At 44.3% G+C, this 24,214-nt stretch overlaps 1 protein-coding gene across 1 annotated transcript in view; it reads right to left on the bottom strand.

Annotated features, from left to right (window-relative positions):
* The window catches only part of ABTB3 (ankyrin repeat and BTB domain containing 3), a 77,409-nt gene that overhangs the window by 5,438 nt on the left and 47,757 nt on the right, over nucleotides 1–24,214 (bottom strand). Inside the window, exons 7-15 of the mRNA XM_010174328.2 lie at nucleotides 23,024–23,117; nucleotides 22,779–22,914; nucleotides 20,896–21,116; nucleotides 19,257–19,435; nucleotides 7,138–7,243; nucleotides 6,217–6,319; nucleotides 4,409–4,490; nucleotides 3,352–3,420; nucleotides 216–329 (exon numbers count right to left, since the gene is read on the bottom strand). Coding sequence (XP_010172630.2) covers nucleotides 216–329; nucleotides 3,352–3,420; nucleotides 4,409–4,490; nucleotides 6,217–6,319; nucleotides 7,138–7,243; nucleotides 19,257–19,435; nucleotides 20,896–21,116; nucleotides 22,779–22,914; nucleotides 23,024–23,117 — 1,104 coding nt within the window. The remainder of the gene's footprint in view (nucleotides 1–215; nucleotides 330–3,351; nucleotides 3,421–4,408; nucleotides 4,491–6,216; nucleotides 6,320–7,137; nucleotides 7,244–19,256; nucleotides 19,436–20,895; nucleotides 21,117–22,778; nucleotides 22,915–23,023; nucleotides 23,118–24,214) is intronic.

The raw sequence follows: 24,214 nt of genomic DNA, 5'->3' as shown, positions 1-24,214 counted from the left end.
AAGGGAGTGAGAAGTTGCCACCAATGCTCTTACACTACATGATTTCAGACTGTCGCTATACTAGGTACCTACGAACCACTCAGTCCCAGTAAATGAATGACAAATACATAACAAACACATCAAGCATATGATATTTATATCGCTACTTATTATAAAACTGACCTAAGAGTATGATGACAAACATATTACATGCAAGCATAGGCAGTTATTTTTACCTTGGCATGATTATAAATATCCACGCAGTTTTCTGTATTAATGCTTTTTGCGCAAATGATCTCACAGTGTCGTTGTAAAGCTTCAAGCTGGAAAAATTTAGCAGCAGAGAGAAGCTAAAAAAAAGGCAAGAGAAAAAATAGTCAAAACTGCTGAGTGATATAGAATCAGAGCTTGCTTCTTTACCATTTCATTATATTTTTTTCTCTGCCTCTGCTTCGTTTAGTATGAAAGTACTGACAAACAATCAGAATGAGAAGGTTGCTCGGTTGCTTCAGCCCTTTGCAGTCCTCTCTAGATCACACTGTGGGAAGCTGTACATGGAGAGACCACCACAGGCTGCTTATATCCACGTGCTGACTTTGGAATGGGGTGGGGGGGGTTGTGTGTGAGACACAAAAAGGAAATGGCAGCTTGGAGAGTCTTTGGTCACTTTGCAAACTGACTCTGCAAGGAGGGATATGCAATTACATTCCAGGAAAAAAGGGTTCTGGTTCAACCGTTCCCCAAGCTCTGGCTGAAACAGAGCACCTGGGCTGGATGCGGGGATATCAGCAGAAGGGCCAGGACCAAGAGTGTAGAGAAATTCAAACCAGATGATGATGTCCACCCTGGGCAGTCTTAAAAATCTAGAGAGGCAATAAACCTCAAATCTGTCACCTCAGCAGGCTCAAGGAAATGGAGTCAGTCAGATCTCCATATGCTCCTTGCTTTAGCTCGTAAGCAGCAGTAGGGTCATGTCTGGGCCATGGGCACTGAAACACTGTCTGGCTCCATGTTACTCCAAGGAGTGGGCACACAGTGGGATACAATGCAAAGGTGGGAACAAGCTTGGTGCGAGTCACTGCCTTGTAAACGCTCATGTTAGTGTCATGATTCTATGTGTCTGTATCGCTGCACCACCACAACTCTCCTGCCATTAGGACTCAAGTTGACCTCCCTCTTTGGCCCTGCATCCACCCTATGGATATACTGCCTGGACTGGCACTGTACTTTGTGGGCATGACCTGAAACTTGTGGGGTGAAAATGGCTTAAATTTTGAGTTCTCCAACTGATTTCAATAGTGATGAGATTTCCCCTATTGCCCTCTCTGCCCTTTTACAGCAGGGGAAAGGAATTTCATTTTCTGCCTTTCCACGGTAGGTCACTGCCTCTGGCTCTCTGCTCTGGCTTAGGAAGCAGGCTGGGGTTCTTCATTGCTTGACACCTTGCTCTAACCCAGTCAGGTCTCTTAGGCATTCGTATGGCCCTTATAATCTAGGACTGCATGACAAAAAGCTAGCCTAAGAATCCTTAAAGGGCTCTCATGACATTAGGTAGGAGCTGTGGGGATCAAAACCCTGAAAATTTCATGATATTATTCTGACTTCTCCTATGCAGTCCGCTCAGGCTCTGCTTTAATCCCATAAATAAATCCAAGCGCTGGAAATCTGCAGTGCTGATGTGATAGCAGCCAGCTGGCCCCAATTATGAATTGCACCAAAGATTTCTGTGGAGTATTTCTGGTGCTTCTTGTTATCATATTTGTAATAAGGCAAGTTGCTAAATGCAGTTTTGAAAGATAAAACCAAATCCTATTCCAGCTGCCTCTGTGGCTCAAGCAGTCACATGCTGGTTTGTAATTACTTTAAAATGTGAGGTACCGTGGCCAGATCTGTTATCAACAGATCAATCAATCAGTCATACATGCTTGAGTCACAGAAGTTTTGAGATGTCACAAAAGTAGAGCAAGCAGACAGCTGAACTGCAGCACAAGCTTTTTAACAGCCTAGGTGATAACACATGCTTCTCTATAAAGCCGTTGCACTGCCTAGTCTAAGACTCCTTATTTCAGAAAGGGTTAGAAATTCAGAAGCTTCTTTCAAAACTATGAGTGAAACAGAGAATCAGTGACCTTTCCCTGTAAAGCTCAGAAAGTCAGTTTGAGTATGCTTAGTTAAAAATCCACTGCCTGCGTTGGAGGGGGATAGCTTCAGTCCTGACTGGTTCCAGTCTCTGGCTGCCAGCAGGGCTGGTACAGATGTCCCCGTACCCATCAGAATTGATTCACCCTGGTCACTCCTACCCCAAAGAAGAGTTGGTCACAATTTCTGGTTAGCAGTGCTTTGGTAAAAGCCAAGCTTTGCATGGATGCCCCAGACAGCAGAGTCACAGGGACAGACTAACTAATGTAGGCAACAATAAAACATCAGACTATAATCTGTACATGGGTGATTACCAGCTGTTTAAGTAGCTCTGATTTTAATATTACTCTCCTGTATTCTTTTTGGCTGCCATAATTTGGTGATTATCAACAGGAAAGCTCCCTAAATGACTATCAAGAAGATGACTTAACATTCACACAGGTAACGGATGTGTGGCTAGACTGAAGGCTCAGTCAGCTCCAGTCAGCTTGGTTTGGCTTTTGCAAATGGGCACAATGGCACTGGATGTTCTATGTGCAGTGAGAAAGGGGCAAAGAAGTCTGTATCTCAGGGAGCAGCTTAAGGTTTTATTCAGAAAATTTGACAGCCACATGCTTGAAATTGAACTGAACTGACTCCAGTGGGACTTCTCCCAGGTACATCTATTCTAGTTTAACTACTACAATGTGCAAGAATCCTCCTGAGTAAGGAACCAAACTGGATGCTTTTACACTGCTGAGATTGGTCAGGACATGTAAGCCTAAGCTAATAAGCCAGAAGTAGAGAGTGGCAGAGAGAAGCTGACTGGCACAGCTGGAGCAGAGTCCATCACCCAACAGGCTGAGAGAGAGGGAGAATGGTCTACTATGCTGCTGGGACTTGCTTCCAGATTTTGGCAACATCAGCTTTGCATTTCTTTGAAAGAGCCTCTCAAAGCCTCTAACTAGATATTTTTATTTCAGATACTTTTTTTTTGCTTGATGATTATAGTTTTTCTACTCTTACTTCTCTGACAGTCAGCTTCATACTGGCAAAAGTTACCATAACGGTCAAACAGCAGAGAAGGAGACTGTGTCTCCCGCAGGATTGCAGACAGGCTGGGCACCCTGGGTGAGGCAGTGCTGGCTCTTACAGAAGTGCTCATGTCTTGCCCAATGGCTACATGCCCTTTTGTGAACAATACACAGATCACTTAGCATTGCTCCCACTGCAATTAAGATGAATGTTCCTTACCTCCATAATTTCATTATTTTTAATCAGGAGTGACTCTGCACCTCCATAATAAAGATACTGCATAACCAGCTGTAATAAAACAAAGGGAGTGTTTATAAAAAGCAATCCAAGACATCAGGGAATAAAAGGTGATGTAAAGATTGCAGGCAATACCTGAAGCTCTCCAACAAGGATTTGTAGTTAAAACTGGCCCAAACCTCCTGATTTCAATATATATTTGGTTACTCTCTCTCTCTGCACAGTTCAATGTTTCCTTCTCACAAACAATCTAACATCTAAACCCTCACCAGCCACATTATCTGGACTTTCTGGTGAGCTCCAAACAGTTTGAAGGAAAGTGATTAATTCATTCTGAATTTTCAGTGTATTTCCCGGTATGTTCAGTACATTATCGATTCAGGAAAATATAGCATATACAATGGTAATTTCCTTATTCCTTCCCTAGCAGTGGCACCCCCACCTTCACCCAGCTCTGTGTGGGCATGCATGGATGATGAGAAAGAGTGGGGGAGGCTTTGCACTGTAATACGGACAATGAGCTTCCAGCAAGGCTAAAGTTACTGTAGGCAGCTGGGAATTATCTGCAGCTGTAACAGTCGATACAAGGAACTGTCTGAGCTCTGACTCTAAAATAAAGGGAAGCATATATGGCATATATATGCTACGGATACAGAAAGCAAGCTCTATTTTCATGGTAAAAACCTGATTGAACAATACAGCTAAGGAAGGGAATGAACTGTGTCTCTTCCAAACTTGTCCACTAACTACAGAAGGAGCCAACAAAAGAAAAAAGAATCAAGCGCTTCACCTTGACGTGCACTGCTTTGTCTGCACAGCCTGCATAAGTGAAATGCATGCTATTGTATCTGGTCAGGCACAACATTTCCAATCAACAGCACTCTACAGCTCCGTGTGTGAATGGAGATGGAGCCTGTGCTCATGAAACGACTACTCTGAGCTACATGTTTTTCAAATACATACGTACTAATTTGGACTGGGCATGTACGATGTTCCTATTACACGTTCCATTCAAATCCAATGTAAGCACTGACTTTACCTGAAAGATGGGGTACTTCACATAGTTGATCTCAATACAAGTACTATCAGATGAGGGCTTGCTAGACAGCAATGCTTTAAACCTAAATAAAAAGGAGCAAGATTGAAATACCAGCCCAATTATCTCTGTGAAAAATTATGGCAAAGTAAAAGGACAGCATCAGCTCTTAAAAAAAACAGTACACTGAAATTAATGGGATTTGCCACTGAAAAGTATCAAGATTTAGACACCGACATGAAGTTCAAACAAAAAGGAAGAAACCTCTCTTTTAAGAGATTTCAATTTGAAATTTTTGAAAATATAACATAAAAATAGAAAAAAAATGTATATAAGAAATTCAGATACTGTAATGATGCATATTACAAAACAAAAAATAATCTTTTTTTTTTTTTTAGGAAGACTAGCAGCATTTAAAAACTGCACAACACCTTTTTTGAAGGAAATTAATTTTAGCCTATGTCCATTATGCTGCTTTAAAAAATTGTTTTGGAACAAAATACTAGAAGAACTACACTAAGACTTTTAGTGCTTCTAGGCAGGTTCAATACAATTGTGTAAGAACAGGCAAGAGAGAAAAATGAGTAAGTTGCTGCTTTGTGGTTACCAAAACTTGAAATTTAGACATAGGTTTCAGGGGAAAAAAACAAAACAAACCAAAAAACATTTAAAGTTACTATTTGCAGATTTATGTGAGACATATACATATGTATCAATAAGTTTCTCAAAACCAGATATTCCTGTTTGATCAGAAGGCAAAAATGGAAAATGCGCTGTCAGAAACATCTACCCTTGTTACTTCCTCTTTTTGATAATTTATCTGAACTTCTAGCAGTAGTGCCAAGCTTGGCTTATCTATCAAGACTAGCATTTTCTGGATGGTAACCTTTTCCATGTCACAACTGCATCTTGTTAATTAAAATATGGATAACGATTTATTTGCTTTTACTAGTGTCAAACTGTATTATGAACACAATTTACTTGGTTTAAAGCTGGAGCCTGGAACATGTTTGTACCTCTACCAATATGCTCTAAACCAAAAAAATCAATTTCTTAATTGAAGGCAGGATCAAATACTGCAGTTGCTTTATGCAAATCTCTTTACTCGGTGCTGTGGGTTGACCACACTAGAGCATCAATTCCCACATTGCTCAAACTACCTAAACTCAGTGGCTTGTTTTTGCCATATCTTGAAATAAGCCCTTATGGAGGGACAGCTATATTTGTTTAAAAGCGCACCTTTAATTACAAAGCTGTGTACAAATAAGGTTTGTGAGCAGCTTTAAGGTTGGGTTGAGCTGGTCGGCCTTCTGAGCACAGGGAACAGACCATAAATACTGCCTTTGGATACTGTATGATACATTTTGTAGTTATTTGATTTGATTTAAAAAATGTCAAATGTTGTCCATGAATTGCGTGGTAGTAGCTTGTTTTTCCTGGAGTCTGCCCACACTGATGTAAGGATTTAGCCACTCACAGAATAAATGATTATTAAGAAACAAAATATTAAGTCTCCTCTACAATGAAGAGCTGTCTGCAGCAATGAGCTCCATGCAAATATTGCTTCGGTGGAATGACGTCAGATGCATGGCCAGAAGCATGGATCATTTACTGGGTGGGAATCTAGTACTGGGAGGACTTGTTAAACATCCTGCAGATTGACCAGAAACAAGCTGTTGAGATTTTCTGCTTAAGAAAAACTTGAAGATTGAGCCATTAGCCCTCAAAGAATTTTAACAGCAGTAACAAAAACAAATCCACAAAATCAAATCCTATTTTTGCTAAAACCCAGAAATGTCTCTGTATTTTACCTTGGCGATGCAGTAAATAGCAACACTCTATGTGCATAAAACGGTCTTCCTTCCACCAGAAATGTAACATCAGACATCTCTTTGTTGTTAAGAAAATGGGGATCTAGAATCACAAAAAGAAGAAAAACAAACAAACAAAAAAAGCCAATAACATCAGTTTGGAAGAGGTAATGAATGTACAGAATATTTTCCAGTTTTGACAAAAGAAGACAATACCGTAAAAGGATATTGCTTTTAATGATAAAAAGCATTCGTACATGCCCATAAAGCTATTTTGGACAGCCTGAGACAGAAGCCCCCAGACAACCACATGGATTTCACATGAAGGGAATTCAAAGCTTTGAAGTGACGACCTTTGCTGAGACAACAGCCAGCCAACCCTGCTGTGTGGAGCTGGCACAGCCTCCCAGCTCTGCCACCCAAAGCAAACCACAGCTGAATGAATGCTGGAGGGCCCTACGCTGATTTACACCCTATTACGCCCTCTCCCTCTGCAGGGAAGTCTTTGTGTCAAGGGGAAGAAGGTCCTGGAAAATCACTTGGGTCTTCTCTCGATCACATTAAAACAACCCGGAGTCTGTCAGCAGGGCTGGGAGGGCTGTGCCACCACGGCATCACCCACAGCGGTTTGCGATGCGGACAGACATTTGGCTCTGGGCCAAAAGCTCGGATCCCAGCCTAATTAGCAACACAGACAAATCTCTGCAGATTTATGGTCCCACTCTAACACACTGGATGACCATCATGATTTTAGTGGGAGTTTCAGGTCAGGCTAAGTTTAGGGCCCTTCTTTTTCTAGTTCTGTCTTTCAAAGTCAGGTTTTTCTCTGACTCGTGCCTCCCCGCCAAGCACCCAGCCAGTGACACAGACTTCCCACAGCTCTCCTTGGAGAACCAACAAGCATCTTCAAGTCACGCTTACCTAGGCGAGAGGTCTGCTTGCGCTTAATTTCAACGAGCTTTGGAATAGGGTAGGGTCCATAGCAATGAGTGAAAATGACAGAGAGCTGCTGGCTGATCACTTCGTTCTAAGCAAAAGAAAACAAATATTTGCAATGTATCCTCAGTACACAAGGTAAGATCAGTACGCAAAGGAGACATGTTCTTCTCAAAAAATGACCATTTCAAAGCTGAAGAATGTGATTGCTGAAGCTTTATTAAAAATCAGAGTTTAAGATTATCAGTATTTGTTAGAAACTGCAATTCTCATTTACTCGATTGCTATGTCTCCTGTGGGAATCAGTTTAAAAAAAAAGCCTTCTCCTTGGACCAGAGGTCTTCTTTTCCTAACAAAATCCATAGCCCCCATCCCCTCCATAGAAACAAAGCTCCTTTACAATAGCCATTTCATTTCATTTCATTTGCAGATGTACTGTCCTGGAAAATGATTTTTTGTTGCTCTTTAGAATATGGTCATCACTCATGTTTTAGAAAACCAGAGCTACAGATTTAGCTGCACAGCCTGCATGCATTTTTAAGTGCAACAGTCTCACAAACAGACCCTCCCTTACAGAGCGACTGAAGCACCACAGTCTGCCGCTGAATCTTCTCATTCAATCACAAATGTTTCATTAATGTGCTCTTACACCGCTGGCACTGGCCTGGGCACCACTGTCCTCAGGAAGCCACCAGACCTTCACAGAACCAGGTCTGGTCCCCAGCCTTACCCATTTCTCCTAGACTCTGGAGGAAAGGTACCCGCAGGACACTTGCCTAAGCAACTTGAGTATTCATACGCCTAAGCTGCAAGGATAGTGAAACAGATTTAGTGCTTAACTACCTCAGTCACAGCTGAAAGCAGGATTTAAAAGCTTTGGCAAATTTTATCCCAGGCTTTGCTGATAACCAGAGCAGGTCTAGCCAAGTTCAATGGTGCCACATGTCACAGAATCACAGAATGGTAGCGGTTGGAAGGGACCTCTGGAGATCACCTAGTCCAACTCCCCTGGCAAAGCACACGGTTAATTCATGACAATATTTTCTTAACTACTCTGTTGGTTGGCGATTCCCTTCCACACCAGGAAACTGTGAAAAAGTGAGGCACTTAGATATGAGAGGGTCCAAGGCCAAGGAAACAAGCACGTGAGAGACCAAAAAAAAAAATCTTAATATAAAAATCTGAGGAGTGTAGATGTTATACTAAAAATATCTCCAGGCATATAGAACAGAAATTGAAGCTTTCCTTTCTCTGAGCACATTTCAGCTCAGTTCCAACAGCGGTGCTCCTTAAATCCCACAAGGGATGAGGATGAGTGGTAGAGATCCTGTAATGACTCCCTTACTGCATCTAATCAAATGGGGTGGGAAAGGGTAGAGCTGTGCGCTCACAGGCACACGCTGATGTCAAAGGAAATTACACGCGCTTGCCCACAGCCAGGAGTTGGCTCCTATTACTACGTCAGATGTAGCATTGAAAGAAATGCTAAGATAAGAGAAATACTGATACTAAGAGACAATATTTAGCACAGCGCAGGGACCAGCCTTCAGAGAGGGGCTCACTGCTGTGGCTCTGAGACACGGAGGACGTCTCACACCAGCAGCATCTCTCTGTTCAGCATCTTCCAGCCAGAGCTCTGCAAGGCGCTTCACAAAAGGAGTGAATCACAGGGTGAAGAGAAAAGGAAGATTTAAGGACAGATTTAAAGAAGGAAGTGACTCAGCCACCGGGAGGGGTTGGGAGGGAAAGCTCTAGACAGACAGGGCAGAAAGAGCAATTGCTTCTCTGCTCAGAAGGGCTGTGCTGAACTGAGTCAGCCAGGGAGGAGCGCGTCCGGGGGGATGCTGATTACCACCAGGGCAGCTCCCAGTTGGATCCAGCAGATGCTAAGAAGTCAGAAAATATAATGGAGGATGGGGATAATTCTGTGGTTCAGAGTGGAGAGAAGCTTCTGGAGAGGAGAGGCTCAATTAGAGGAGCAACACTCACCTTTACCCACAGTGAAAAAAAGAAGAGCAACTGCACTAAAGAGAATAGCTACAGACAGCTCCCTCCTGAATCTGCTGGGGTGCACCAGTCCTGATGGTGCTGTGCTTTCCATAGGTCCGTGAACTCACCAGTCCCAGCCACAGCTGTACCTCAGCAATAGTTTTGTAAAAACACACACATACCTCAATAAAGACAACACATCTCCTCCTTCCAGAGGTGCCCACGGGAATGCACCGATAATAAGTCTAGGTATCTACCTCCACGTGCCTTGTGAGGAGCTGGAGGTTTCACTCACTGGTCCAAGCCACAGCACTGTGTACTGGGACATCCAGGTGCACCGAGACCAGGGAAGAATGGGCCAACTCCTGTCACGCAGATGCAAGAAGGGGATCCCTGCTCAACCAGCCAGCATGATGAACGAGTCATGCACATGGAAAACCGCAAGAGAGCCTGACTGCTCAGGTGAGGTGCTGCCAGCTGCCAGGGTCACCAATGGGGCACAAACCCTGTGGTGTGCTGACACAAGCCCATTATAAAGCCACTTTGCCACTGACTGCCCACAAGCCTGTGAAAAAACTGGTGTAAACTAAGCTCTAATTAGCTCAAGACGTGATAAGTTCACATGAGAGATGCTTAAAAACCCTACAACACAGAACAGAGAGAGGACAAAGAGAAAAGAGACCTTAGGATCGGTGCATCAAAGAAACAGGGCCATCAAACAGGCAGTGGCTTAATGCACTGCAGAGCTTCAGAGCTCCAACACAGGACATTGCTCTCATTTGGCAGAGAGGAGGTTGGAGACCTTTGGCTTCTGTTGATAACATTAGATACTTATAACACATGCCACCCAAGTACCAAAAAGTCTGCTTGGCCAGAAAGCTGAAGCATGTGCTCATTTAGAGTAATCGCTAACAAACAGCAGCAAGTTTTCTCCTCAAGACACAGGGAGGGGAGCGGTGAGCTATTACAGCAGAGCGAGCTCACTTCCCACACCACCCCATAAGCAGCCAAGCTTGCAGAGCTGTGGTCATGAATCTGCTCCCTGCAGAGCCTCTGCTGTCTTTCCCAACAAACCAGGCAGAAAGAGGCAGCAGAGAAGAGAGAAAAGGGATGCTTTTGTCTGCAACTGGATAGCTGGGGAAAATAATTGTCTTTTTTAAGCCAAATCCTGCTCTTGGAGCAGGCTGAGCTGGGCTGCCTGTGAAGTAACTGGGAACAACTGCAAGAGTCCATGACTTGGGGCACTGGTATTGCTCTGGCAGAGAGGAGGATATGTCCAGCCTATTCAACCTTCCCCCTTGCACAGTAGCCATGCCAGGAAGCTCAGAAGCCACCCTGGTTACCACATCCATCCTACCATTTAAAGCACCAAGCTGGATAATTCTTCCCCATTTATCCTCTCACCCTAGCAGCTGACTGTGAAAGAAGAGCTGTAAGAGCTCGCTGCAGCAGTTGTGAGCAGCAATATTAACATCGGAGTAGCAAATCAAAGTTTGTTTTCTTGCTACAGTCTGATGTTGGAAAACTCTGTGCCAGGATGTGCGAGGCCGAGATCTGGAGTGAGGCCAGCTTCCTTTCAAACATGGATGTTCATTCACAGTCAAAGGGAGCTGATGTGCATCTTCTGCTGTGGGAGGGGGAAGAAAGCTTGGCACAGCATATAATAAAAATATTTACTGAGCCATGGGGTAGTTTATAGATAGGCAAGAGGGAACAGGGAACAACAGTGAATCTTCTGAGGGAGACAGTGCTTCCAGCAGAGAGTTGTTTGGTGAGCAAGCAACTTTACTTTGTAGATACAAGTGGTCTTCTGACTTAAAAGCATTCTTTAGCAGAGATCTAAAGGAACTCCCCACTCCTGGTGAATGCACTTGAACTGCAAGGGGAATTCATAAATTTCTTTGAAGCAAAGCTGAAGGTTTTCAAGTTGCTGGAGCTGAGATGACTAGTTGATTGATATGAAAAGAAGCAAAGACTTGGGTGTGAACTGCAGGGGTATTTTTCCCTGAATGTCCACCTGATGAAGGTCTGTGGCAGGACTCAGGAAAGGCTCCTCCAGATTTTGGCACATACCCTGGGACAGCTTGCTCCACTCCAGTTTATGCTGCTCAACCCAGACTAGCCATTCTGGGATGTGGTCCTACAAGGTACTGGACACAACTGGGAAATACATAGCCAGTTTTCTCCAGTACCTGTGGAAGATATATTTCATCTTGGTGGCTATGCTCCAAACTCTCAAGGGAAAACTCAGGTTGGATTCAGCAGTTAGGCTAAGGTTTTGCTCTTCTCTGACCATACTTTGCTTCAGCTGCTTCTTCTTCATCGGCTCCCCCCATTCCCACACCTCATCTCTCTGGATTGCTCAGTTCTCCTTACTGGCCTGTAGATATCCCACCACCTCCATGTGGTTGCCCTCTACAGTGGTAACAAGTTAGGCTGCTTTTCTTTGCCTCTGAAATCCCAAGCAGTAATTTGGGTTTTCCTTCTATTGTTGTGACCCTCACCAGCCCAGCCTCATTAATGCTGTTTTAACCTAAGCGTGTCGGGCCCTCAAATTCCTCTACCACAAAGCCCCAAAACCAAAAGCTCACCACATTAGGCAGAAAAGTAGCACACTGGCTCTTCTGGGCTCGGTGTCTGCCTGATAATACACACCTCCCCAGCAAGCAGAGAAACTACGCTGCTCAGGGAACAGGGACACTGGCAAAGGTATTTTTTCTCTTCCTGGTCCTGAAGATGCTGGGGAGACACAGCTGTCTGCTAAATGCAGAGTGGCAGAAGCACTATTTCTAGTCACCTATTCCACAAGCAGTCCCCAGCAGCCATTCCAGCAGTGCTGGAGTCTCAGGATACCCTGAGGCCACGGAGGACTCATCCATGAGCTTCCTTCCATGCATGCTGGGATACCCTTGAATTATCCCTCTTTATGCTCCCCTCTTCCCAGAAAAAGCTGATAAAGAGTGAAGCAACAGCGAGGGCTTTTTGCAGACCCCCAGCCCTGAGCACTCAAACTCTATGAGACTTTATTGCCTTCTCACTGAACCTTTTCCATCCTTGCTTAGGTGTTTCTGCTATGGTCCCTCTTGCATAATTCACTTTTGCCAGCTGCCTCAAAACTGATTAAATGCCACTTTAGAGGGTCACTCCTAGATGATTAAACAGCATACACATAATTAATATTAGTCAACAGTTGCAAAAGTAGGGAAGCCCCAGAGGTTGGAGAAACAGTTAGAGGCAGTGAACTAAGTAACAAAATGGGTTTTGTTAGTGCCGGGCTCAAGTCCTTCCACTGCAAATACAAACGGAAAAGAATTAATCACAGGTAAAGCACAAATGGACCCTTCAGTTAGCTTCTGGGAAAGCTGCCAAGCCTCCCTTTCAAAAGGCTCTTTATATCACAGCTGTGCATTGTATGTAAAAAGCTCAGATCCCCAGGCACAGTGTAATCCCTGGGTGAGAGCCTAGAAAAGGGCAGGTGTCACATCCATGGCATTTATTTATTGTAAATGAAGAAACGGCTCCTGCCTCTGGCAGGGAAACATTTTAGAAAGCAGACAGAGGGTAGAAAAAAAATCAAACCTGGGTTAGTAAGAAGCTGAATCTGCATCATGAAAACATGAGATGGGGTTAACAATGCATGACTAACATGCCACTCGGTACCTGGCGTTCACATCTCACATGGAGAATGCACGACGTACATGTATGGATAACTTGTGTCCTGGTTGCTCTGAACTGTTTAGACACAGAAGTACTACAAATGACAATGGGCAATGTTACAGATTGCTGCAATTACTTGAGAACAGTGAAACTTGCCTTAAAAAAATCACTCAAAGTCCCAGCCAAAAGATCAGTCACTGAGCGCAGGCTGGGCACTAGCTGACACACAGAAGGGCATTAGCCACTCCATGAAATCAGTAAGTAGGCACTTTAGCATTCTGGAATGTCTTCAGGATTGTTTTTAGTACAGGCTTTGGTGTGTCCATCTCCTCTGAGGAAAGTCCACATTTTTCTTCAGTTAAAAGTATTTCAGTTGTCAGCCAAAATATTCCATTTTCAGGTGTTAATTTTTTCAAGAAAGGTAAAATATTATGTGGAGAACAAATATTCTAATGAAACCTGTCATTATAGTAAACCCTCAATTTTCTGTTGAAAAGCAGTTTAAACAAGGAAGTAAAATTTCACCCAGCATCAAGGAATCTTTCCTGATTTGTCTCCAGGCAGGAGAAACATGCACAGCACTCTCCCTAGGAGCTCTCCACTAGGAGCTGAGCATGACCCAGTGCCTGCCCATGCACCATACAGGGTTCACCTCTCCTCTCTAACCTAAGCCCTTCCTGCAGGTAGTCTGGCTTCATACAGCAGAACAGAGCTTCACTCAAGCCCATCTAAAATATTCATTTCAGCTCATCGTGAAGGAAGGGACAAAAAGGGGGATTTTCTAGCTCCCTCATCATCCAGTGCCACCTTCTAGGTCACGTGCAGACCTAGGGGGAAAGCTGATGTTTGCCGACCACCGTGCCTGGACTTTGCAGAACAGATGCGTGAGCCAAGTCTGTTGACGTTCTCCGAGGAACCTCTCCCAACATTTGTTTTAGAGGAATTAAATTCAGAAAGACCATAGCAATAAAGAAACAGGATGCCCATCTCAAGCTTCAGCTTCTAAACATTTTGCTGCAACAGATCAGGCAGGTGTTTCAGTTTTTCCTACTGCTTTCTGTTTGATGGAGACATGAACATTTTTTTTTCAGTAGTTACTGCATCTGTGACAGAGGCTACATGCTGCTATTTCTGAAAAGATACATTAAACCCCCTCCCTGCCCAAACTTTACTTTCTAAGAGTTCTGGATTTTAAGTGGCTAAGTCACTGCTAAAAGAATACTATAGCTTTTAATTATATAGGCTAGGTTTCTCAGGATACCCACAAGCCTGAATCTTTTTGGAATTTTAAAAACTGTTATTGTTTTGAATTGTTATTTGTTCTCAGTAACTGTCAACACCAGACTGATGGCTGCTAATCAAACAGCTCAGCCTTCCAAAAGAGTCTGTGCACCCCTGCAGCTTTCTTCAGCCGCCAAAGGCAGCAATGCAATTTGTAGAGTTTGTGAAACTCTGCAGGAATTTTAAATTCCAGAGAAACATCCTTGCAAAGTAGTTTCCTGCATCTTTCAAAAAGCCCGAGTGCACACTGTGATCAATACCACATTAACAGGCTGAATTTTAAAATAAACTACCTTGTTACTGACGGAAAGGATGAAGAGAAAGCTGCAGAACACAGCTGAGGAAGGGCAATGAAGGACCCCTCCCACAACTTTTCAAGTTGATTTTGTCTTGGACAATACACTACCAGGAATACTCATAGTCCTTAGCCAAGTTTTCCTGGTGTGAAGCACCTGCAGTGCCAGACGGAGCTTCAGACAACGCTTCAGCACGTGCGCTCAACGCACATGGGGACTGACACAGACACTTCAGTGATGTGTGCCCACAAAGCCTCCAAGGTAACAGCAGATAGCAGCTCCTCACCCAGACTATGGGGGGAAGGGAGAAAGTTGTAAGAGAGATTATTTGGAATTAATAAATTGTATTTTTTCTCAGAAAACTAGGCCAAGGACAATCTGATCTAAATTTACGTACATAGAAAAAGCAGTGGATGGAACTGGCTCATAGCCTCCTACTAACGGCAACAGTGCTGGCTCATCTGCATGGATGGAGCTGCGTGATTTTAATGACAATTCAAGCTCACACTGATCTCCAGAGTGGAAATCTAAAACCAATCTCCTCCAAAGGCCAGATGCGTTTAACTTCCAAGGTTGTGGTTTTCAGTCTCTCTCTCTTCAGGTTTTGGAAATGTCAAGATCAAACTGAAACAGCTCTAGGATTTTCGTAGACAGGGGACAAAGAAGCATCCTGCACATTCAGCATGTTATCCTCAAGAGAACCTCCCTGCAAAAACAGAAGAGCTGACCTGTGAGCCCCACCTTGGGCACTACAAGCCCGCACATCCGGGTGCAGCCTCCACACAGCTCTTTTAAAAGTCTCTGTTTGGGGGGGCCCAGTCTCCAAGTCGTAGACAGCCCTCAAGCACATCCACTCCTCGGACAAATATGGTCCTCTGACACGGGGCAGCGGGGCAATCCAGCTCAGAGCCAGGCTCAGGCAAAGCACACGCCAACCTCAGCTGGAGGTAAAGGAGAGCTTCCAGTGAGAAGTTGGGGTTTTTTTCCAGGCCACAAAGAGCACAACACAGATACCAACAGGCAGGATTTTGGCTGCAACTTCTTATCCTTCTTCTCTAACAAGATCTCCAGTGTCATCTTAGCTTTGAGGGACTCAAATCTGCTCTATGCAGCAGAAGTGTCTCTCTGGCTTTCATCTCGCACAGCCCTGTCCAAACCACTTCTAGCAGGCTATGCTTGTGTGCTTGTCTGCTAAACAGATTCAAGCCATCCCAAAATGGCAGCGCCTTTCCTCCTCATCTGGTGGCCCAAATCCACCACCATCAAATTACTGACAGTTTTAGTGTCAGAGCTCTTAGGGTTTGAGTTTTGCTTGCTCTTAGGAAAGTGCCATAAAACAAGCTCTCTGTGTCCTTTCCACTGATGTTGCTTTCTCCAGATTGCCTCGTCTCTGGTCTTTGGTTTGGTAATGACCCAAGCTTACTGTACAATGGCAGGAACCGTGGGGGGAGTGAGCGCAGAGCAATTCTCTGCCTGTTCTTGCAGCTCTGCCTTGCCAGCGTGGAAATACTGCTGCTTCTCTGCTCCCCATCCAATTCTCAACAGTGCAGCTGATAAAGATGTTTAAAGGCATGAAAGGAAATGAAAGAACTCTGTCCCACTGGAAGCCACCAGGAGCTGGGTACCAAACCTTCATTTGTGCTTTTGGAAGTCTTCCTCCAGGGCTTTACTACAGAAGAGAAAAACTGATGTGCCATCTATTCACTCTTCTCCCCTGCTTATTTCACAGCTTGAAGAGAGGCAATAAAACCAGGGACTCCAGCTCAGACAGTTTTGCCATTTTTTGTTGCCATTCTGTCTTACAGCATTGGGACTTCTGCAAATTTCATTTTTATTTTTATTTCTATTGTCAGTGTCCCAGCACATAAATGGGAGCTGACTGCCACCCTGCAGGACACCAGCATCAGTGCTGGCTGGTGGCAGAGCTCCCACATAAACCCTCATATCTGGAACATCTGGACCCTCTAGGAACAAGCATTTTAAAAAATGCCTGTAAGACAAAAGGGATTCCATATATCTGATGGTATTCTTGTAGGTATTAGCTATTTTTTCTTTCATCTTTTCAGTTTTGTAGTATCTGGCCTTTTTGCATGGCCTGGGAACCTCTGAGAACATTTTGTCCAACACTGCAAAGTAGAAGGTGGGGACAGAAGGCGTGCTTCCTCCTCTGAGACCTGCCCTTTGTTTTTAAGCGGTTTTTGGAGAGTCTCTCTGGCGAAATTACTGAAATTATAAATTGCTATCTGGCTTATCCAGGTTGTCACAGCTTCTGAGGCTGAGACTGTCACTCTACAAAGCACTGAAAATCTGCCTGTTTAATTACCTCAGTTTCCCTGTCCCTAAAGGGAGGATAAGATCTTCTTCCATGTCTCAACTCATTAGTATTTGTAAATTGTTCTGAGATTACGGGGTAGTTGGAACTCTTTATAGGAATGCAAAATGCCATTTCTATTAGGTCCAAGTTGCCATGCAATTAAAATATACTGAGCTTCACAATATGTAGCAAATGGGACATCTTGTTTTACATCACTCAAGAAATGTTAAGTGGCTCTGTGTTTCCTAGTTGCTTATTTTATTCTTTTTGCCCTGCAAAACTCATTAAAGAAATGTACTGGGCCAGATTGTGATGTTTAGCAGGAGTCGTAATCTCTCTCGAAGTTCCCAGCCCACAGGGAAAAGGATGTCCATGTGAGCAAATCAAACTCCTCTCCCCACAGCTCTACAAAATGCAGAGCTTTACAATTTGCTGTCGGAAAGAGGGATGTGAGCGACAGTTACGGTCCTTCTGCACCTCTTAAAGGAGATTCCATTCTGTGGGTATACATAAAGAACCGTCTCTGCTCTCAGCCTTTCCTGAGAAGGGGAACAGAAGACCCTTTGAATCTCAGCTTTCCTCAGCTGCCTTCTACAGAGTGACCAGGGAGAACTTCTATTGGCTCATTCTCCTACGATGAATTTATTTTGATTCCTTCCAAAGGATTGCATAGAGTCTGTCCTCATTTCTGTCTGGGAGAACTTTGTAAGAGGCCGTTTGGACAAGATTGCCACAATAATTCATGCCATTTGCAGACAATCTGTAAACCTTACCATGTCCTAGAATGATTCATTATTTTTCTGAGAATATGAAGCTGTGTGTGTGTGTGTGTGTGTGTGTGTGTGTGTGTGAATAAGCATGCTCATAAAGAGTGAAGACAGGCAGCTCCCCTGGGCCCAGAGGCAGGAATAAAGATCAGCACAGATTTCTTCTTTGTTGTGTAGGGTTTTTTGTGGTATTTCAGTTGTTTCATTCCTCCACATTTTAGGTTTTAAGAGAACCCAAAGCAGAAGGTACCAGTTTTATTTGTTTCCATGTCTCCTACAAAAGACTCTGGAAGACACAGTCTACCATGCCACAAAGGTATAATCCTACGTAAATAACTTATTCTAACAATGATCATTGGCTTTGCCTTCAGCCACCCAGGAGAAGGGCAATTAAAGCCATCCCTCATCCTAGATTACAAGGCCTAAAACTTAATCTCCATTAAGTTTTCAATACGATTAGTTTCATAGCAGCTTCCAAACCAAACAGCACATTGCTGGTAGCTTCTGGATGACATACATAAATGCAAGTGAGTTCAGAACAAGGAATCTACAAATCCTAGGACATGGAATTATTTCCTAAAAGCTACCTCAAATATTCTTCAGAAATACCCATCCAATACAAACTAATTCCAAAGGGAAGGCTCATGGGATCAAAAATCAAAACAATTGCCGGAACAAATGTTCACAATTTGCTCGGGACTGTGGTCCAAGCCCTCTTTTGCAGCAGGATATAAGAAGTAAATCCATGTAGGCTTTCCCTAGCTATACTAAATCTGGAACCTTTTAGTTTTGAGCCCCAGAACCTCTTCCCTTTTCTCATTATTTAGGCTATTGCTGCAGGCGCTAAAAACTATTTTCTCCTTGCCATTACATGTAGAGTTGGGTTAGAAATGTTACTCACTTCCCAATTAAACACTTACAAGACAATACTAACATATATTGTGTTGCATGAGAAAAAGAAGAGCAATCAAATTCTTTTGATGCTTTTCATCACTAAAATGATTTTCTGGTAACAGTAAAGTTGACTGGGCATTCCTTGGGAGTGACTGACTGTCAGGGTGACCAGTAGAGAAGAGACTGTTGGTTATACCAAGTTTTAAAAGGAAGTATCCAGCCTTCACTAGGTAAGACATTTTCCTCTCCTTGCCTGCCCCATGATCATCCCCTTTGCTATTATACTTGCATATCCAACAGTACCTCCCTCAAAAGGTTTTGTTACTCTGATTTGTCTGGCTAAAAAAATGTCAGCTGAAAGAATAAATCTGAGGAGGCTGCAAGTACAAACATTCACACAGAAGAGTTAAAAAAATTATCCTGTTGCATGCTTGTAGAAACCAGTCTTCCCACAAGTTTAAGAGCCCAAATCCCACATGAAGGGAAGACAAAGTTATGTGAGAGGTTAAAGAAATCAAAAGCAAACATGAATATTAGCTTTGTTGTTCGGTCCTGTAAAACAAGCTGGGTAGTTACTCTCTGGGTTGGTTTGGTTATTAACATTTCTTGCCATACTGCAGTGATCCTTTTGACTTTAATTTCACCATGATGCATCAGCTTCTGTTGTCTCTCCAGCTTATTGTTAGCATCAGTATTAAACTGTTCTAGCAGGAGATGTGATTAGCTTATGTGTTTTTAACCCATGCTTTCACAGTGAAAAAAGCCTGAGATACATAATACAAATAATAATAATCTTGTACAGTCTAAACAAGCTTTGGGACAGTTGTGCAAAAACAATATTGCAATCTTTGTGTCTTATGGGAAGGGAACGAGACTGATTCCTTTAAAACACATAATTTATCCTACCTTGCTGGCTTTCAGTATCTCAAACATCAGAGGCAACCCTTGTGTGATGAGCTCCTCTGTGTACTCTTCTTCCTGAATGGACTTGAATTCCTTTAGCAAGCACTGGATAAGGGGTCGTCGGTGCTGCTGGAAGGATGTGCGCAAGGACTCCAGCCACGTGTGCAGCGTCCAAGGAACACCTATGGACAGAGGACAGAGCTCATTTCCAGCTTCAGAGAAGGATGTGCCCTTCTGCTTTTTTACCTTTAGTTATGTTAATCTTAACATTTTAAGTAAAAGCGGTCAAATAACCCTAGAAATCAAATTCCTATTTATCCCCAATTGAGAAGGCTGGTTTTTATCAGGATGTCCCAGACCTAACGCACAGAGGCTCTCCTCCAAGTGCTAAGAGAAGGCTGTGGTCTCTCTCTCTGCTCATCTAGCCTTCAGCTTCTCTGCTGAGACTGCCAATTTGTGGTAATTGCTGTGGTGCTCTGTGATGCAAAAGCCTTTTGGAAACCAGATTTACACTAGCTCATTTGTTTGAATGTGGCCCTGGAGAGCCATTAAATGGCAAAAAAACCAATTTTGGTCACTAGCCAACTGGATTCAAACTGGTGGTCTTCAGATTAAAACTTTCTTTAAGTGCTACCCCATGTCCTTTCCTGATCATTACTATTTTCCCTAAACAGCACTGGGCAAGTTAAGCAGATCAGCCTTTTCGAGTAGTTTGTCGTGGCAGAACCACTCTCCAGGAACTTAAAGGGAACTGCTCCCATGCACTGAGCAAGAAAGAAAGCGCACAGAGCTAATGGACCTCTGCAGGCACTAGGCTGAGAGTGACCTAGTTTCTGCTCTTGTGGAACAGAGTGGGAGGAAATGCATATCTGCTGTTTGGCTACAAAAGGTTTTTCCTTCCAATTCAGTAAATGTCCAGTGCCTGGAGAGCAGCCCCATCGTTCTCCTCTCCCTCATCACCCAGTACTTTGCCTGCTCAGCCCACCCAGTGAGCTACCACTCAGAGGACTGCATGCCCTGACCCTTGCTGTATGTTTCCAGGGCTGGAGTGGTGGTGTACCAGGCAGAGGTATGCTGGGCACCCATGTCTCTGAGGGCAGATTAGTGGGGGTGGTAAACAAACAGTCCATACCAATTCCTCCCCCAACTTCGCTCCCTGCTACCCAGCCATCCTCAGAATGGGTAGAAGTGATTTCCCAACAGGCTGGTATGATGTTCAAGCACCATGCTGGCACAGATAGCACACCAAAAAGCCAGTTCCCTGCTCCTGCTCTCTGAGGCTCATAAACCTCAGAAAATAAGTATGTTTTAATGGCGGAGTGCTTTATGCAGAGGAGCTGTTGGAGGTGGCCTGCGGGAGCTGAAGACTGCCTCAGAGCTTTAGCTAACACTCTGCCAGGCAGCAGTGAAGATGGCTGCTGGCGGAAACCACTCCGTTCTGCAGAAAAGTGACAATGACCCCTGAGTGGGGTATGCTGTGGAGCCAAAAATGGGCTGGGAACTTGCCAGATCCCCCATCACCTTCTGCTTCCACAGGAGTTAATGAAGATGCAACTGCGATCGATTTAAGCAACAGCCCATCGAGAGGCGTTTCTTAGAGCGGTCCCTCCCCTGAGGGAGAGCAGAGGGCACCAGGACTGACCTATGCTCCGTATGTCAATGGTCACATCCACGTAGCCGTGCTCAGCGCTGTGGTACATGGCCTCCTTCAGGGCTTTCAGCTTGGCCTTGCTGTTGCGGCTGGCACAGAGTGGAGCTGCCGCCGAGTCAGGCAAGTCTGTCCCCTCCGCCAGGATCTCCTCTAGCGACAGAATATCACTCTTCTCCTTCTCCGGCTGAGCAAGCAGCTTACGAAAGACGTTCCTGTCAATCACACCACAACAGAGAGAGGGAGAGAGGGGAAGAGAGGGAGGGAGAGCAGAATCAGTAGCTAGGCTTTTGTTGTGCCTGGACACTTGCTGTGACATGGCAAGTTAGGACACCTATCCAGGAAATTACTCCAATAAATGGCCAGACCAGCTGAGAGCAGACCTGAGGCAGTCACCACTCCTGCTAGCCCACCTGCACTGCCTGGGCCACATCAAGACGCTGCTGTCATGACAGGAACCATACAGATGTCGCAGGTGTGGGGGCATCTCATGGGAACAGAGACTCATGAGCTAAACGTGACTCAAAACTTCTTCCCACAATCAGGGAAGGCTGAGGTGCCTCTGGACAAGCTCTCAGGACTTTCACCATAGAGTCCACTTGAGAAGAGAGCTGCCTGGAGCTACTGAAAGCAACACCACTCGATTAACACTCAAAGCAGTCTGGGAAAGCTGGAGCAGCTAGACATTTAACAAGGCCAGTCAGGGCAGGTTCGAGCACATCTGTGACTACTCTGCAAAGCCACCGATACAGCTGGGCCATCAAATAGCAAAGCCCAAACTCAGAGACTTGGTGTCCTCAGGTTTGTACCAGCATAACCTCATTGATCTCAACAGAGTCACCCTCGGTTTCTACAGCTGGGAGAAGAGAAACCAGGCTGGCTCCCATCCCACCTCCCTTGTACTCTGATGTCCTCCCTGTATCTGCTCAGACCCTGGTGTGGGGTGGCAGTGGGGCATGGCATGTCCCAAACAAATCTGGGGCAGAGAGGGAAGGAGGAGGGAGTGTGTGTGAGCAGTGTACAGGTAGGAACATAAGAGCCAGAACCTGTGACACACACAGCCAGCAGCCAAGCCGGGGAGAGCCCCAGGTCCTCCTCTGGCACGCGGTACCTGCTCATGCTGGCTGGTAGCAAGGCCAGAGCAGTGAACGTGAGATTCCAATAACCAAACTGTCCTCTCTGTCCCAGGGATCCCTCACAAGCTCCAGACAGGCTGTGTTTTGTGAACCTGCACTGACATGCCATTAGCATGTTCTTAGACTGGCAGCTTGTCTCTAAGCAAACAGACGGTAGGTACTGTCTCTAACCTGTATCTATGTTCCTCTGGATGGCTACAATCAGAAAAGTAGGAATGTGAAGATTATAATACTAATTCATTACACTGTAGTCAACTCCTCAGCGTTGCAAGATCATGCATGCCAGGTGCTCATTTCATTACCTTTTTTTTTTTTAAAAAAAAATTTGCAGCATACATACAACATTAAGGCACACAGGACTGTACAGTAAACACAGATGCAGAGTTAATGCTGCAGCAGTACAGACACAATCTGCCCCAAACCTGAGAAATATGTCAACAAGATATTCAGAAGGAATGTCCTTGGCATTCCTTTCTGCCGTCACATCAGCTACCATTTAACAAACATCACATTGCAACACACCACGAGGAGCTCCCTTCCTTTTTTTTTTTTCCCTCAGCTATAAAGCAGCTTGTACCACCAACTGGTTAAATTCACATGCTAGCAAAAAGCATTACATCTCTGCTCAGTTGGTGGCATGTTCAATTGTTCATGCACAACTTTCACTCATCTGCTCAAACCGGATGCCCAGGCAAAAAAATAAGCGCTTGAAGGATGCCACTAGACTTGTTCCCACTCTACCTGTGTCCATGTGCAGCAGCCTGACTGAAAGAGTTCATGTCACCTTGTGGAGTCATGGAAATGCCATTCCTGTACATTGTTCCTATCATGGGATCAGCTCCTCGCTCTAACAGCAAACTGACCAGTTCAAAATTTCCTGCAAGTCAAGAGAAGCATTTTTACTTCTTTTAAAATCCAGTATTTGCTCACCTAAACCACAGATCCCAATTGAAGCATTTGTTACAGTGGGAGGAGAAAGTCCTTACCAGCAGCTGCTGCCAACTGTAAAGGAGTTTCAGAGTAATTTTCCTCTCCATGCTCCAAGGAACCTTCTACCTTTGCTCCAGCATCCAGCAACAGCTAGAAAGAAAATTCACCATTTAAAGCAACCGGAGATATTACAGCCTTCAGAGTTCATGAACAGTGACGAATGAGAGTCTAATGCTTCTTGTTAGCTGCAAACAAGATACAACAGAAACAAGAGACATGCAAATTCTGCCCATTGTTTCAGAGGCAAAATGATTCCTTTTTTCGCTCATCTTACACTGCCAGACACCAGGAGCACTAGTGTCCAACTTCAGAGCCAAAAAAGTGTAGCCCAGTGTTTCTGAATGAGAAATGGGGTAAGGTCAGTGTTAGGAAGTAATGCACTGAAGATGAAAGTACTGAAAATTAGCCCAACAAGCATCCTTCCTTCACAGTCTTCTAGGAGCCCAGGACCATCGTAAAGTAGATCAGATTCCAATTACCTCCATCTTTTATATAAAGACATGGCCAAAAGAAAGGCAATTCTTAAGAACCAATCGCAGTCCAAAAGCTGTGATCTCCATCAGGGACACTTCCACGTAAGTAACAACAACGCTGACAACAAAAGTGGCCAAGGAGAGCAGGATGGAGCCTGCATTCGAGCCCCCTCTTGGCCATTTCTGTCTTGGGGCCTTCACAGTTTTGGTGCTTCGTTAAGTGTACCATTGACACAGCTGTTTTGAAGAATAAACCTTCTCAATTTTTGAGATGCCAAAGCACAGAACCAGCATAGCCCACGCGACGCCTCGCGGGGGTAAAGGAGACCGAGTGCTTCTCCCCCTCTGGAGCAGCACAAGGGCTGTTGTCCACCTCTCCCTCACCAAGGCAGTGGTTTTGTGTTTGCTAGAATATAATAGTGTAAGGAAGTGTAATGAATGAATAAACAAACATATAAAACAAGTGGTCAGGAAGGAGCACAAGGAGTTGTCAGACTTTCTTTGGTGCAACTTTGCTTTAAAATTGTTCTACTTAAACCTCATATTGGTTAAGGTTTGAACACTGTATTAGTTATATAATAGGTCTATTATATATCAGCACACTCTAGAAGAAGCAGAAGTAACCAATATGAGTATGACAAGAGGATACTGGTTTGAGATGGATGTAATTAGAACTGAAGAGGAGAAACAAAAGAATGAGATGCAGGTAGGGAA

This window comes from Antrostomus carolinensis, unplaced genomic scaffold, assembly GCF_000700745.2.
Source record: "Antrostomus carolinensis isolate BGI_N321 unplaced genomic scaffold, ASM70074v2 scaffold5698, whole genome shotgun sequence".
NCBI classification, from domain to species: domain Eukaryota; kingdom Metazoa; phylum Chordata; class Aves; order Caprimulgiformes; family Caprimulgidae; genus Antrostomus; species Antrostomus carolinensis.
The sequence above is the reverse complement of the archived record's forward strand: the minus strand, read 5'-3'. Positions and strand labels throughout refer to the sequence as shown.